Source organism: Mus caroli, chromosome 16 (assembly GCF_900094665.2).
Source record: "Mus caroli chromosome 16, CAROLI_EIJ_v1.1, whole genome shotgun sequence".
Lineage (NCBI taxonomy): Eukaryota > Metazoa > Chordata > Mammalia > Rodentia > Muridae > Mus > Mus caroli.
Window position 1 is genome coordinate 6,706,756 of NC_034585.1, and position 16,376 is coordinate 6,723,131.

Sequence of the window (16,376 nt, forward strand, 5' to 3'; positions counted from 1 at the left end):
CTGCAGATAATTCAAAGCATATTTTGAGTCCTGGGGGTGGAGAGCAGCATTCCTGTTATACTTGAGAGGTGAAAATTTCCGTCCTGCATAATAGTATTTGGCAGTTTCTGGATCTCAAGCTCCTAAGGCATTAACAGTTCTAATGGTCATCCCGGGAAGGCTAGCAAGCGCAAGATACGGAGACTCAGCCCCAGAATTTGCCTTACCCGGAAGCGCTGGAAGCTAGTGCTTGCTTTACGCAATCCGCGCCTGCGTACTTACAACACCCACTGCCTCTCCCTAGCCGCCAGGCCTTTCCGGATTTCCGGTGGTCGCCATTCTTTTAACTGCCGAGCCTGCAGCAGCGTGGTTGTTCTGGTGTGTGGTCCAGGGCTCCCGCGGTGCAGGGCTCACAGGTGGGTCGCTGTGTGGCATTGCGCCTGGGCTTGTGCTACCATCTCAGTTTTGGGGCTCAAGGCCTGTGCCTCACTGCTAAGGAAACTTTCGGTTTTTTGTTTTTTTCTAGGAAACCCGGCAGAGTCAGGTGCTCAAATCCACCTTGCCTTTCCAAGTTCAAATCTGGTTTAAACTCACCGGGAAGAGGTAAGAGGAAACACTATGTGGCAATTAGTTGTTTTTTAAAAGCCCAGCAATTTCCTTTTAGGTCTTTGTAGTGGTTTTTCTCCTGAGTTGTGGTCCCCTTTCCTTCCCTCGGCCCCTTTGTTTCCCTTACAAACATTTCCAATGATTTCGTCCTTTTGATCCATTTTACTTTGACTGTGTAGAGGCGAATTTCTACCTCAGGCTGGGATTAAACCTAGGACTTCCTGTATGCCACACAACTGCCACCCGAGCTACATCCTCAGCCCTGCAGCCCCATTTGGATTGATTTCACAGAAGGAACTAGTGATGTCCCCTTATGTATTAGAGAGTCTCTTCATTGACAGTTATAATACTTGGGGTTTTGAACAGGATTTAGATATCTAGTTAGAACCTTCTATACAAATCGGGTTACCATGTCTTCCTATGGGGCCAGAGATATGACTCAGGTCCTGTTACCCTGACTAGTATTTAAAGAGTACTGCAGTTTCAGTGCTTGGCTTTATACAAGGTTGATTATGTGTATTCAGGGGACCCTGACTCTAGTGTCCTCCAAAGCATGTTAAAGCCTAACTAGTTGCCAACACCAGTTTTGAGAGATATGATACAGGAAGAAGGATACTCAGTGATTACCATGCCTTTAGAAGTCAAGCAAGGAGTCTGAACCAAAGTAAAACAGAAAAAGAAGGCAGAGATGACAACTTTTCATACTTTTTAATACATAGTAGAATCACTCCAATGCAAACAGTCATTGCAGTTGGTCAAATAAAATATTAAGGAACACATTTGAAGAACTGCTGGAGGCTTGCAGAATAAGCTAATCTAAGCCACAGAGGCATGGGGCTTTTTAGGTGAGATGGAGGGCCAGATCTGGTTGGTCAGTACACAGGGCTGGAAATTCCCTGTCAGACTCACATACTCAGTGGTCTGATGACAAATCAGTGGTACTATCACCATGGCAGGCTTTTAAAAAGGGGTCCAGTTGAAGATGCTAAGGCTTTCATTTGGTATGTTCAGTATGTTTGGGGCCTTTTGGTTTGAAATGGTTTTGTTATGACTTTGTGCCCGTATGGTCCTCCTGTACTGTTTCTTTTTGTAGTTTTATGATTTTGAGACTTATAGTTAGTGGTATCTTTGTGTTCAAAGGATATGCCTCTGAGGTTATTCTCCGATGGCAGACCAGGTAAGTGTAAGGCTGAAAGTCACTATTTTATACAAAGGGAAACAGGAGGATCCATAGGCATCTCTCATACTTAGAGAATTTGAGGTCATACCAGCTATGTGAGACCATCTCACAAGCAATTTAAACAATAACAGTGCTACAATGACTAGATTTATTTTGGTTTCAAAATATACCCATAAGCTAGGCATGGCAGCATGTGCCTTTAATCCCACCTGTCAATTGGAAGGCAAGAGGTAAGTAGATCTCTGAGATAAAGGTGAAATTTAATTCCATTCTTCCTTGATTTTGATTGGGTATGACAGGAAAAAAAATCTCATACTGTCCAAGTCAGACCTTGAACCACTTACTGATCCTCTCCCCTCTAACTGCCAAGGGTTCTGATTACATATAGACATCAATATACTAAGCTAAGCTGTTAATTCCACTTAATAATCTTATTAGTTTTTTCCCATGCAAAGGGACCTGTAGTCCTTATTCTTACTGACTCTTCAAATGCTAGAATTTAGACCTGCTCTACTGCTGTGAAGAGATCCATGAACAAGGCAACTGGCATAAAAATGGGGGCTTGCATATATTTTTCAGAGGCTTAGTTCATTATCATCTTGACCAGGAGCATGGTGGGATGTAGGAAGGTGCTAGAAGAGTAGCCAAGAGCTAATTTTGGAATTTGTCAAAAGACCTCACTCACAAAGACCACAGAGACCACCATCACTACAAACCACAAGAGTTTTTTTTTTTTTTTTTTATTCCAATATGTTGGGGAACCCCCTCTCAGCACGCAGGCCAGAGTAGAGACCCAGAACAAAGAAAGAACACACTTTTTATTCCTTATAAGGGGCAGATTTGGGCAACAGGGTAGCTGGCTTATTCTCATTGGTGTAGCAAGTAACCTTTTCGGGCATTGGTTGGTTTGTATAGGGTAAGTAACCCTTTGGCCTAGTCCCTCACTCCGCCTGCCCTTGTAATTTTGTTTTTTCTTTTCAGAATTCAGTGTGGGGCAGGGTAGGGGGAATTTCTCTGGGAACTGCTATCTTGTTATGGTTATTTTTCTGAGAACAGCTCATTTTCAGCTGTAGACTCAGTCATATTGACCACTATGTTTCTGAAAGTCCCTTCAGAGGGGAAGGGCCTAGGTGGTCTTGAACTTATTTTGGATATTACACTACAGCATCATCTGTTGGCAGAGACACACTGGGTCTGGTGTGGGCTTATAAAATTCAAAGCTCACCTACAGTGACACATACTTCCTTCAATGAGGCTATCCCTCCTAATTGTTTTCAAAATAGTGCCACTCTCTGATGACTAACCATTCAAATATGTGAGGCTGTGGAGTTGGGTGGGGTGAATTCTTAGTGAAACCACCACAAATGGCACATTAGGGGAATCTGTGCTCAGTAAATCAGTTGTTTTTCTTTTCTAGTGGAGAAAGCAATGAAATGAATATAAAATCTCAAAGATAAAGTAGATCATGATTTCAGTGTGGGAAAAGGTATTTAGGAGAAGGTGCCTTTGTCATAAAGGAGAATTTCAGCACCTCTGTCTCCTTTAATTTTTGTTTTTACATTTATTTTGATGTGTATGAGTGCTTGCATGTATGATGTATGTGCACTGTTTGTGCCTGGTCCCTCAGAGGTTAGAAGAGAGTGTTAGATTCCTTGGAACTGGAGTTACAGATGTTTGTCAGCTGTCATGTGGGTTCTGGGAACTGAGCTGGGGTCTTCCGGAAGAACAAGTACTCTCTGTCTCTAATTTTCAACTGTCTTTTACACCATTCAAATTATTATTTTGATGACAGAAGAAAAATGTCTTTTTGTCTTTCTCTCCCCTTCAAGACATGTTCTAACTTTATAGCCCTCATTGGCAAGATGGCTGGAATCTTGCTATGTAGATAGACCAGGCTGGCCTTGAACTCTAGAGATCCTCTTGCCTCCTGAATACTGATATTAATAGCATACATACACTACCGTGCCTGGCTCATCTTTTTATTTTGTAGCGTACTTGAATTATTCAAATAAAATTAAATCATTACATTATCAAAATTAGGTGATATTTTTGCTTGATGTATTTTTAAAACTAATTTTGGTGTAGTAAAGTAAAAAAAAAGTAATCATTTTAGCACTCGAGATTTTTAAATACTAGCAAAAAATTATACACACATATGCAGGTAATACTGTTTAAGAAAGTACTTTAAATGTTATAAGAGTAAGGTTATAAAATTCTTTAACCTACATGGCATAGGACAAGTTTCCTAGGTCATTCTTAGAATATATTTCTGCCAATTTCTTGATACTTGAAGAAAATTACTTAGTACAACCCTTTTTCTGATTATCAAAATCTTTGCCTGACTGAATTGACTGATTTGGAAGCTTCTTTCCCTCCCCACTCCCTGTGTTTTTGTCAGGCTGGGTCTCAGCACAGGATGACCTTGAGGACAATATGTTCATTTATTGGATGGATTCTTAGTGGAGTTTTGTGTATGTATGTGTGTGTGTGTGTATGATCACCATTTCTGGATCAACTGTTGTGGGTGCTTCACTTGCTTGTTCTTTTGATTGCCTCTTTCGTTTTCTTTTAATGACTAGAAGTTTTTGCCCATCTCTTTCACTCAGTGTGTGCCTGTCTGACTTGGTTCTTCACCATGGCTTCTCACAAGACCTTCAGGATCAAGCGATTCCTGGCCAAGAAACAAAAGCAAAATCGTCCCATTCCACAATGGATTCAGATGAAAACTGGCAATAAAATCATGTACAACTCCAAGCGGAGACACTGGAGACGAACCAAATTGGGTCTATAAGGAACCACATGTACTTATGCTGTAACTTACTGTAGCGTTTACAACATTACCATTGTCTGGACAGCTGATTGTGTTTATTAGGAATATAAGTTTTCTTTCTGTGCTTTAGTAAGTTGATTCAGCAGTTCAGTAATAAATATGTGAAACCTTTTGTTTAGAAAAAAATTGCTTGTGTGTTACAACTTACTTTGTTTTGTGGTTCAGGAACATCTGCATAATAAACAAGTATTCTATCAGTGAGCGATATCCTGGATCTTGTTTGTGTAGTTTGGGGTTGAGACACTCACGATCTTCCTTCCTCAGCCTTCTGAATGTTTGGAGGACTCTAAACCTAAGTGACAGAAGTAAAAAGAAACTTATTTGTCAAGACTCATTTTCTCTATCATTTCATGTGACAATTGAAATGAGATTATTTCTTTTTTTCAATCAATAATTGCTCTCTGGTCCTTTATCTGTGTCTTATTTAACAAATGTTAAAAAGCAGCTATTGCCTCAGGAGGCGGTGGCAGGTGGATCTCTGTGACTTTGTGGATAGCCTGGCCTACAAAGCTAGTTCCTGGATCGGACTGTTTTGTCTCCAAAATAAGTGACATCAACTCTCTTGGCACATTTCTGACTTCTCTGTATATTCTTCTGGTGCTCTTTAATCCCTTAGTGAGTTCTGCAATTTTTGTGAAAGCCAAAGCTGTTTTAAGTTTTAATTAATGTGTCTAAAGGATCCATGAAGCAGGGAGGTAGCAGTTAAGCATCAGGCTTAATTAATAACCTTGAGGTCAGGGACACATTGTATAGAAATGTATGGCTGGTGTCTTAGTCAGAGTTTCTATTCCTGCACAAACATCATGACCAAGAAGCGAGTTGGGGAGGAAAGGGTTTATTCAGCTTACATTTCAACATTGCAGTTTATCACTGAAGGAAGTCAGTACTGGAACTCAAGCAGGTCAGGAAGCAGGAGCTGATGCAGAGGCCATGGAGGGATGTTCTTTACTGGCTTGCTCAGCTTACTTTCCTACAGAACCTAAGACTACCAGGCCAAGGATGACACCACCCACAATGGGCCTTCCCACCCTTGATCACTAATTGAGAAAATGCCTTACAGCTGGATCTCATGGAGGCATTTCCTCAGGGAGGCTCCTTTCTCTGTGGTAACTCCAGCCTGTGTCAAGTTGACACTCAAAACCAGCCAGTACAATTGACCCCTTGTCAATTTGACATAAAAACACATCACTATTAAGCCTCAGTCATTACTTTCTTATCCCCAAGATCTAAATAACTTTAAGAGTCCCACAGTCTTTTGGTTTGGTTTGGTTTGGTTTGGTTTTTTGGGTTTTTGTTGTTGTTTTTGGTTTTTCGAGACAGGGTTTCTCTTTATAGCTCTGGCTGTCCTGGAACTCACTTTGTAGACCAGGCTGGCCTTGAACTCAGAAATCTGCCTGCCTCTGCCTCCCAAGTGCTGGGATTAAAGGCATGCGCCACAGTCTTTACATATTAAAAGTTTATTTAATCCCTTTAAAATATCCAGTCTTTTAAAATTCAAAATCTTTTTAACATTTTAAAATTCAGAGTTTCTTAACTGTGGATTCTACTAAAATACTTTATTCCTTCAGGAGGGGAAAATATCAGGGCACAGTCACACTCAAAAGCAAAATCAAACTCCCAACCTTCCAATGCCTGGAATCTACTCACAATCTTCTGGGCTCCTCCAAGGGCTTGGGTCACTTCTCCAGCACTGGCCTTAGTAGCACACTCCCTGTCTTCTAGGCTCTAGCTACCTGTACTTCGCTGCTGCTATTGATAGTGGTTATCTCATGGTACTGGCATCTCCAAAATACTGCAACTAGGCTTCACAAATAGCCTCTCATAGGCTCTCTTCATGGCGCCAAGCCTCCTTTGCATGACCTTCAGTCCTGGGCCATCAACTGCAACTGAGGCTGCACCTTCACCAATGGCCTTCCATGGTCTCTCACAGTGTCAAGCCTCAGCTGTTCTTCATGACCCCTTCGTGCCTTCAAACCCAGTAATACCTGAGTGACTCTTATACATTACCAAGTCCCACTGCAGCATGAGGTACAACCTTGGTTATATCTGGAACACGTTTTTGTTTTTATTTTTGTTTTTTTTTTTTTTTTTTTCGAGACAGGGTTTCTCTGTATAGCCCTGGCTGTCCTGGAACTCACTTTGTAGATCAGGCTGGTCTTGAACTCAGAAATCTGCCTGCCTCTGCCTCCCAAGTGCTGGGATTAAAGGTGTGCACCACCACACAGCTTCTTTGTGTGCTCAGAAAATACTTCCCAGAAGATTTCACCTCAATGATGCTGGTCTCTTCTTAATCACCACTAATTTCTTAGCTCCAGCTAACCAGCATCAACAGGCTCAGAAATGCAAAGGTTTTACTATATTAGTTCTGGTATATTGTTAATCATGGCTGAGTCTTCAGCCCCAGCTAAGCAAAACCCCAGAATCTTCACAATCAAAATAGCAACAGCCCTGATAAGAGTCTTTAATTTTCCCTCTAAAATTTCACAAACCAGGCTTCCATCTTCTGCACTGTTTTCAATATTATCTTCCAAACTCCTACAGAACATCACTGTAGTGGCTATTCCTGGTTGTCAACTTGACTATATTTGGAATGAACTACAATCCAGAATTGGAAGGCTCACCAGTAACCCTTATCTGGAGGCTTGGAGATAGAAGATTCTGATCTGGATCTTGTTACGGAGAACTTGAGGCATAGTGGCTATGGATTCCAGAAGATTAAATCTCTGAGTTCAAGGTCATCCGGGATTAAAGGTGTGGTGGAACACACCTTTAATCTGGCTACACCCTCTGCTGGAGACAATATAAGGACATTGGAAGAAGGGAGTTTTGCTCTTGCTCCTTCACCTGCTTGTTGTGTGAGACTGAGTAATTGCTAGATCCTTGGACTTCCATTCACAGCTGCGACTGAACCATTGTTGGGAATTGGGCTGCCGACTGTAAGTCCTCAATAAATTCTTTTACTATATAGAGACTATCCATAAGTTCTGTGACTCTAGAGAACCCTGTCTAATAAAATCACACAGAGCTCTTAACATCCCAATGGTTCTTTAATCTCAAAGTTCCAAAGTCCTTCCACAATCCTCCCCAAAACATGATCATGCTGTCACAGGGATACCCCACTCCTGGTGCTTGCAACCAGTGACCAGTTTATGCAAGATCATTTTGACACTTAAAGGTTTTTCTAAGGAATGCTTCGACAACATGATGTAACTGTATTCAGTGACCTACAAAACCCCTACTGCAGACTGGACTCAGTCGGCCCCTCAACACACAGGAGAATCAGGGTCCCGGTATTCAGGTCGACAAGGAGTCAGCAGGGCGACAAACAGAAATGAACACCAGAGAAAGTGTTGAATCTGAGTGTAATTTCTCAAAGTGAGCATCAGACTTATATTACAGAAGAAAACAAGGAAGTTAGGCGACACATTGGTCATCCAAGGTACATTGAAGTTACCCAATGCAAAATGACTCTTTACACAAAACAGAAGTGCATACACAAAAGCTGACAGGAACCAGGCAGTGTTTACAACTGGGGTAAAAATCAGTCTTTACAACTGGGATCAAAAGCAGCCCCCCCCCCCAAGGCAGCTTATTCTTAAAAGCCAGGGGCAAGGGCTTTATGCCCTTGCCATAGTTAATCCACTTTCTCCCTAGGCCATTGTAAATTCCTGTATATGGGAGTGACTCAGCTGTTATTTTAAGTATTTACTCTAGTTCCTTCTTAGACCACAACCTTCCTTCTTCCAAGGCCATTCCTGCACATGGGAGTGACTTGGCTGCTATTCTAAATTTAGTTTGTTGAACTAGCCCTGAGATTTCTAGCTCTTTTCCAGTAAACTGTAATGCCTGATTTCTTTCACTATCTCTCTGTCAACACTAGCGTCTTTTTATCTGAATGAGTAGCATTCTTACAAAGTACAAAGCCTAAGTTTGGTTCATAGATTTCCTAGGATATTGGAACAGTGGTGGAGGCTAATCTAACTATATTTGAAATCATTCCTTGGGGGCACTTACAATAAAACAATATTAAAGAAAAGCACAAAGATCTGCTCACCAACTGACATAGGGACATATTTGGAGCATTCGTGCTATGGGATGCCAAGACTCCAGGAGACTAAGTTTCCATGAAACTTTTTGCCTCAGGACTGTGTCCATGCTTTTGAGCTTGCCAAGCAGACTTCACTGGGACATCTGCACTACTAAAGAAAAACAACTCTGCCAGCAACTGCTAACTGTTAAAAGATCCTTAGAGTGGAATAGGGCCCTGTAAGCCCTCCCTGCTCCCACCCTGCCCCCGCAACTGTTAACTGCCATATCTCTTCAGGAAAGAGAGGTGCCTCACGAGTCCCTCTTCCTTAGCAACTGTTAACTGTATCTTGTGGAGGAGCATGGCCTTGTGAATTTGTCCCCACCAAATGGTATAATATCAATAGGCCTGGTCTTGTGCAGATTTTCTTCAGGGCAACAGCCATGTCATACCTGAAGGACAGTATACAACATAGTAAAAAGCATTAAGCATTACCCTACATTCCAGAGATCCATTATGGCAAGATAGTAAATAAAGGCTTGTATTTCCAGATATACCTGGATGTATCTAGGGCAAGTGTTCAAATCATTCCTACCCCTATACCTACAATAGTCATAAAATGACAGTTCCCTTCTTCAGAATTCTACCAGTCAATATTGGCCCCAGAGAGTATTAGTGAGATAGCTCAGTAAATAATGGCACTTATTTCAAAAACCTAGTGACCTGAATTTGATCTGTATAATTTATTCCACAAAATTATCCTCTGACCTCAGAAATGTATCATGAAACATAAACCCACCTTATCCTACCACCACACAAAAATAAAAGTTCCCCACAGAAACAGAACCAATAGGACATATTTTTATATACTAGTGTAGTAATTACTACATGTACATATATGAAGAGTTTTACAAATAATTAGCTTGTGGTTGTGGGAGGGCTGTCAAATCTATAATGTTGAGAGAAATCTACAGATTCAAACAAATGGATGCTGTGGACCAGGCATAGGGGTGTACATCTTTGTTCCCAGTATTTGGGAAGCAGAGAAAGACAGATCTCTGTAAGTTCAAGGCCAACCTGGTCTACACAGTTCCAGTATAGCCTGAGTTACATAGTGAGACCCTGATTTTTTTAAAAAAAAAACAAACTAAAACAAAACAAAATAAACCCATTTTTTATTGGATGCTATGGTCTTTTGAATTTTGTATGACAGCCTAGCAAACTGGAAACTTAACAAAGTGTGGAGACAGAAGTCCTGGTAATTTGGCAAATCTGTTTCTCTTAGTACGGCCTTGAGTTAATTAGTTGAGGCTCACCCACATAATTGAAGATTATCTCCTTGAATCAGCAGATATGGATAACTATAGATAATAAGTCCACATAGTACTAAGTCATAGTAATATCTGGAAACCATAATCTTGTTAACATAAAATAACCACAATAATCATACTTTATGCTATCATTTAATGTGTTATTCACACAGGCCATTATAAGCCAGTAATATGGGTGCTGGAATAAAAAATTATCATAACAATCATACTTTGTCTTAGTCATTGTTCTATTCTGTATACTTATATTTTTCAAAACTTTAATAAGTGTACTTAAATGCTTTAACCTCCCGTCTAGCCCACCACCCACCAAAGGTAGTAGAAAGGAAAGGTTAATAGGGCAAAGGAGGATGTGGACCTGTTTAGAATAGGGTGGGTTTTTTTGTAGCAAATCCAATCTGTGTTGTCAGTTCAGTTCAGAAGATTTAGCAGCAGTAGCTTGATCCACTCATAAACACCATTCATGAATCAGCAATGGCAGTTTGATCAAGAAGAAACTCCAAGGCTCTTCAGATCAGCCTGAGTCCACGAAAACTGCAAGAAGCGGCCAAAGTATCATGAGAAGTTCTTTGGTGTGTTTCTCTTCACAAAGTCACAACAAATGATGAGCAGCAAAAAGTGACAAGGCAAACCAATACCATATACCGTTGTCCACTGTCTGTTGGGTTATATTTATACCTTTTCCAAACATCATATGTTCTCTCAAGTATCTGCTCTAAAAAACATCATATGCCCCTTTTCTAGGCTGCTGCTTCCAAAAAAACCACCTGTCTGTTCTCAGCCAAACATCCTCCTATGTGTCTACTTCAGCAAAACATCCTCTCATAAGACAACTTCCAGAAAAACATCACATGACATAACTGAGTCTCCAAAAAAAATTCATTTTATATTGCTGTGAAGAAGGAACTCTAGGCAGCCCAATCGTGGCAACCATGACAGGTCTTGCCCTTCTCCCCCATTCCCTTTTCCTTGGTAAAATCTCTTAGATTGCATTCCTAATACAAGCCACCAAGGACAATTCCCTTATTTGGCCAATTCCTCCTCCTAAGGCTGATTACTAAGGTCTAGCTATCAAAGTACTAAAGTCCAGCAATCAAAAGCACCCTTTGGCCCACCTAAGTAACATGCCCAATTAAAATTAAACACCTCATCCTAACATGGGGTTTCAACCTTTACCTTTATAAACCACCTTTTGCCTATGGGCCACATCTGTCTTCTCTCTATCCAGAGGCAGTCTTTTGTTGCTTTTCCCACACCCCTCACCAGGATAAATATGCCTTCCCCCTCTCCCTCATCCTCTATCTTCTGTCTTTGTCTCTTATACCCTGTCTTTTGTCCTTCTGGGGCAAATAAATCTCCTTTGTCAGACACCATGACCAAGACAACTCTTTTTTTTTTTTTGTCTTCCTTCTTGAGCTTCATGTGATCTGTGAATTTATCTTGGGTATTCTGAGCTTTTGGGCTAATATCCACTTATCAGTGAGTGCATACCATGTGTGTTCTTTTGTGATTGGGTTACTGCAGGAAGCAGGTGCCACCGCATGGGCCAAGATGGTGCCCTGGTCCATTGCCAGGCCCCATGAACCCCACATGTTTACTGCCTTGCCCGAACATGCGCAGTGAAACTGCATGCATAAGCTGCCTGCCAAGTTACATTATTCCTCGTGATCCAGATCTGTCAGCCTATCTGTGACCGACCTGAGCTTGTGTCCGAATCATGCATGGAGCATGTGTGATTCTGATTGGATGAGGTGGTGTGGAGTGAGATGAGGTCAGTTGCTGTGAGTGTATAAGAATAGCCCTTGCCCCAAGTAAAGCAGAAGCTGTGTGAACCCATCTTGGTGTCTGTGTCGTTCTTGTCTCTTCGGGTCAGAGACTGCAGCAAGTGATGGCCCGTACAGGGATCTCATTGTGTTGGTAAGCAACGGTACATAAAGAAAGCACAGGCCTGTCAGGTTCCCAGGAAAAAAGAGACGAAGCATTAAGGATCTCCGATACAGAGATGGAGGGAATTTAAGCGATATGGGTTCAACTGCATCTAAAGTGAAAGTAAAAATGGCGTTGACTCACCTTCTTAAAAAGAAGCGGTATTAACATGAAAGAAGAGATGGTGGACAGATTTCTGGACACCCTCTCCAAGGAAGCCCCATGGTTTTTAGAGGAAAGGTATATTAATCAACAGTGCTGGGAGCGTTTGGGAAGGGATCTCCAAGATTCCGATATGAAGAACCCTCTACCTGCAGGGATGTTAGCCATCTGGAACTTGGTCAAGGAGTGCTTGAGGGACGCCAGTGGAAAGTACAATGCTGAAATAGAGGAAGGAGTGGAGGCGCTTGAGGAGGCTAAGGAGATTGCTTCTCAGGTTAGCAGCCGAAAACCTAAACAGCTTAAACAACAAACCAAAGATAAGAAAGAGAAGAAGGAATCTAGCTCTGAAGGGTCTACTAGTGACAGCGATGGGACTGATAGTGACGTCTGTAGTTGGATGTTCCGCTTGAGTTTGAGGCGCGGTAGGCTGCCCGAACCATCAACCCCTCCATTACCTTCTCCTCCCCCTTATAAAGATGAGGGAGACAAAGGGGGAAAGCATAGTCTTCATGCAGAAGTCTGGAAAAAATGTGCCCGCCATTGCGGGGGCCTTCCCAGTATTTCAGGATCAACAGGGGCAACGGTATCAACGAACCCCTGGATTGGAAGGTTGTACAAAGATTGAAGGAGTCAGTTTCGACTTATGGGGTCCAGGCTGCCTTTACCGTAACTCAGGTTGAGTCCCTACAGTGGTACTGTATGATGCCTTTTGATTGGCAGAACCTCTGCAAGGCCGTTCTTTTGGGAGGAGGTTATTTAACATGAAAGGCTGTTTATATTGAGCATGCCGTTGAGCAGGCTGCAGCTAATGCTGCCGCTGGACTCCCCAATGCAGCCTGGAATATAGACATGTTAATGGGGCAAGGGAATTTTGCCAACAATCAAACAGGTTATCCTATACAGGTTTATGAGCAGATTAATAAGTGTGCTCTTAGAGCTTGTAAGATGCTATCAGGCACTGGAGACCTTGGGGCCAGCTTGTCTAAGGTAATACAGGGAAGTTTGCAGACTTCCTAGAACGACTAGTGGAGACAGCCGGGAGAGTATTTCCGGATGTTGATACTGCAATGCCAGTCAAAAGGTCAAGCAATTAGCCTATGAGCAGGCCAATAAACCCTGCAGAGACGCCATACGCCCTTATAAGAGCAAACCGCTGGATGTATGGCTAAAGGTTTGCCAAGTTGTGGTGGACAATCCACTGACCAACCAGGGGTTAGTGGCAGCCATAGTTCAGGCTCAAAGGCAGACTCCTCGTCAGGGTGGACGGCAGGGGGGAATCTAGTGGGGATGCTTCTCTTGCGGGCAGCCAGGTCATTTCAAGCGAGACTGTCCAAATAAAGGAAGACAGGAGATTTAGATAGGCGTGCTACAGCCCAAGTTATGTCCTCGCTGTTGCAAAGGAAATCATTAGGCTGGAGAATGTCAATCCAAGTGGGATGTAGATGGTCGCCCTCTAACTTCTCACTCCACAGGCACTAGGCCAAAAAACGAAGTGCTGAGCCCCCAACCTCAGGTCCCACAAATATATGAGGCCATTCAGCAGACTCCCACACCGTGGCTGAACCTTCAACATATTCCCTGGTGCAATCATCTACCGGCGTCCCCAGGAGAGCCACAACAGGAAATGCAGGACTGGACATCTGCACCACCACCAGACTCATATTAACCCCAGAAATGGGTGTGCAGAGGATTGCTTCAGAGTTTAAGGGTCCTTTGCCTAAAACCCCAGTTGGCCTTTTATTAGGATGTAGTTCAGCAGCCATTAAGGGATTAATTATCCATTCTGGTATCATTGGTCCTGACTATGAGGGAGAGGTTAAGATCATGGTTTCCTCCCCCAGAGGGGTGTCTGCCATTTCCCCTGGAGATAGAATTGCTCAAATTTTGCTTTTGCCTAGTCACCATGCTAGCTTCCCTTCAAGGGAACTGAAAAGAGGAAATAGGGGCTTTGGCTCCACTGGAGATACTGGGTTGTGGTTTTCTATGACTATGGAGGATTGCCCTATGTATAAACTTGAAGTTCAGGGAGTCTCTATATGGGGCTTACTTGATTCAGGGGCCAATCGCAGCATTATAAAAGAAGCAGGTTGGCCAAAAAGTTGGCCCCTTCAGACCTCTGCTCAAACTCTTCAAGGTCTTGGATTTGCACAAGACCCCAACTGCAGTGCCAGTGTCCTCCATTGGAAGGATGAGGGGCATAGGGGCAGTTTTCAGGCATTAGTTCTTCAAATCCCTGTTTCATTATAGGGAAGAGATGTTATGACAAAGATGGGTGTAAAAATGGTTTCAGAAAAGACTTGTAGTTTGCAGAGTCAAACTATCATGGACAGGACGAACTATCAGAAGGGTAAGGGTCTTGGCAAAAATGAGGATGGACGACTCTCACCTATCTCTCCTAGAGGCCAAAGTGGCAGGGAGGGATTGGGTTTTTCCTAGGGGCCACTGAGCAAATATCTATTAAATGGAAATCTAATCAGCCAGTGTGGGTGCCTCAGTGGCCCCTACCCAAGGAAAAGCTGGAAGCTGCCCACATGTTAGTTAAAGAACAACTTGATGCAGGACATGTTAGAGAATCTATTTCACCATGGAATACACCTATTTTTGTTATAAAAAAAGAAATCAGGGAAATGGAGGTTACTCCATGATTTACGTGCAGTCAATGCCCAGATGGAAATCATGGGGTCAGTGCAATTAGGGTTACCAATGACTTCAGCATTACAAAGAAATTGAACCTCAATAGTGATGGATTTGAAAGATTGCTTTTTCACCATTCCTCTGCATCTCGCTGATACAGATAAATTTGCCTTTACCTTGCCATCAATTAATCATTCTGCCCCTGATTTGCAATACGAGTGGGTGGTTCTACCCCAAGGTATGGCAAATAGCCCTACCCTATGCCAGCTTTATGTAGATAAAGCATTTCGACCTATCCGACAACAGTATCCAAGAGTATATTTATACCACTATATGGATGATATTTTGATTTGTGGATCCTCTAATGTGGAAGTGGAAGAAGTATTTGGGACCCTAACTAAACAGTTGGAGAAGTGGAATTTGGTGATAGCCCCAGAAAAGGTTCAAAAGACAGAAGTAAAACATTATTTAGGCACTAAATTGAGAGATGCTGTTGTCGAGCCACTAAAGCTGGAATTAAGGATGGATAAATTCCATACCTTGAATGATTTTCAGAAATTGTTAGGCGATATCAATTGGATTCAGCCCTATTGTAATCTTCCCAATTCAGAGTTACACCCTTTATTTGATATTTTAAAAGGAGATTCCGATTTACAATCTCCTCACCAATTAACACCCTTAGCCAGAGCTTGTTTGCAAAAGGTGGAACAAAGTTTATTTAGCCAAGCCTCAAGTTGATCAGGTTGATCCCACCTTGCCTATTAGTTTTTGTGTTATTGCTACTGATTTGTTTCCCACGGAAGTATTTTGGCAAAAAGGACCTTTATGTTGGGTATATTTACATCACTCCCCAGCCAAGGTACTGCCATGGTACCCTGAAAGCATAGCCCAGCTAATTCTTAAGGGTATGAAGGTTGGGCTAGGAGCTTTTGGTAAACAACCTGATGTAATAATCACGCCATATACTCTTAAACAGATCGAGGTACTTGCCTCCACTATAATGATTGGGCCATTCTTTGCACCAGCATGACTGGGAGCATCAAGAATCATTATCCCACCAGTCCTTGGCTTCAGTTTGTCATGAGAAATCCTATGATATATCCCAGAATTACCCAGACTGAGCCAATCCCAGGTGCTGTTAATATATTTACTGATGGATCCAAAGGTGGCGTAGGAGTAGTTTATGTTGAAGGAAATCAACCCCAAGCTCATGTATTTCCCTATCAATCTGCACAAACTGTTGAATTATGTGCTGTCCTGCAAGTGTTTCAAGAGGTTGAGGAAGCTTTTAATCTAGTTTCAGATAGTCAGTATGGAGTCCAAGCAGTGCACCAATTAGGAGCCGTGGGGATAATTAAAGCCGCCTCCACTGTATGTACCCTACTCTCCTCCTTGCAAAAAATGATTTGGGAAAGGAAGCATCCTTTTTGCATTGTACATGTTAGAGCTCATTCAGGATTGCCCGGGCCTATAGCCAGGGGAAATTCTGTTGCAGATGAATGTACTCNTTCCCTGTTTGTTTTTATGAGTGCCTCTCCAGTGCAGCTTGCTGCAGATTTTCATAGAAACTTTCATGTTAATGCAGGCACCTTGAAACAAAAGTTTAGGATTACCCGAGAACAGGGTCGAAAAATTGTGTTAAAATGTGCCCATTGTGTGTCCTTGTTGCCACAAAGGCCAATTGTAGTTAATCCCCGAGGTGTT

The 16,376-nt window shown here is 42.3% G+C and overlaps 1 protein-coding gene across 1 annotated transcript; it reads left to right on the forward strand.

The window, feature by feature from the left end:
• Window positions 1-304: 304 nt before the first annotated feature.
• Window positions 305-4,796, forward strand: LOC110311863 (60S ribosomal protein L39-like). The gene is made up of 3 exons (XM_021185433.1): window positions 305-395; window positions 506-582; window positions 4,372-4,796. The coding sequence occupies exon 3, from the start codon at window positions 4,401-4,403 to the stop codon at window positions 4,554-4,556; it is 156 nt and encodes a 51-aa protein (XP_021041092.1). The 5' UTR covers window positions 305-395; window positions 506-582; window positions 4,372-4,400; the 3' UTR covers window positions 4,557-4,796.
• Window positions 4,797-16,376: the final 11,580 nt, after the last annotated feature.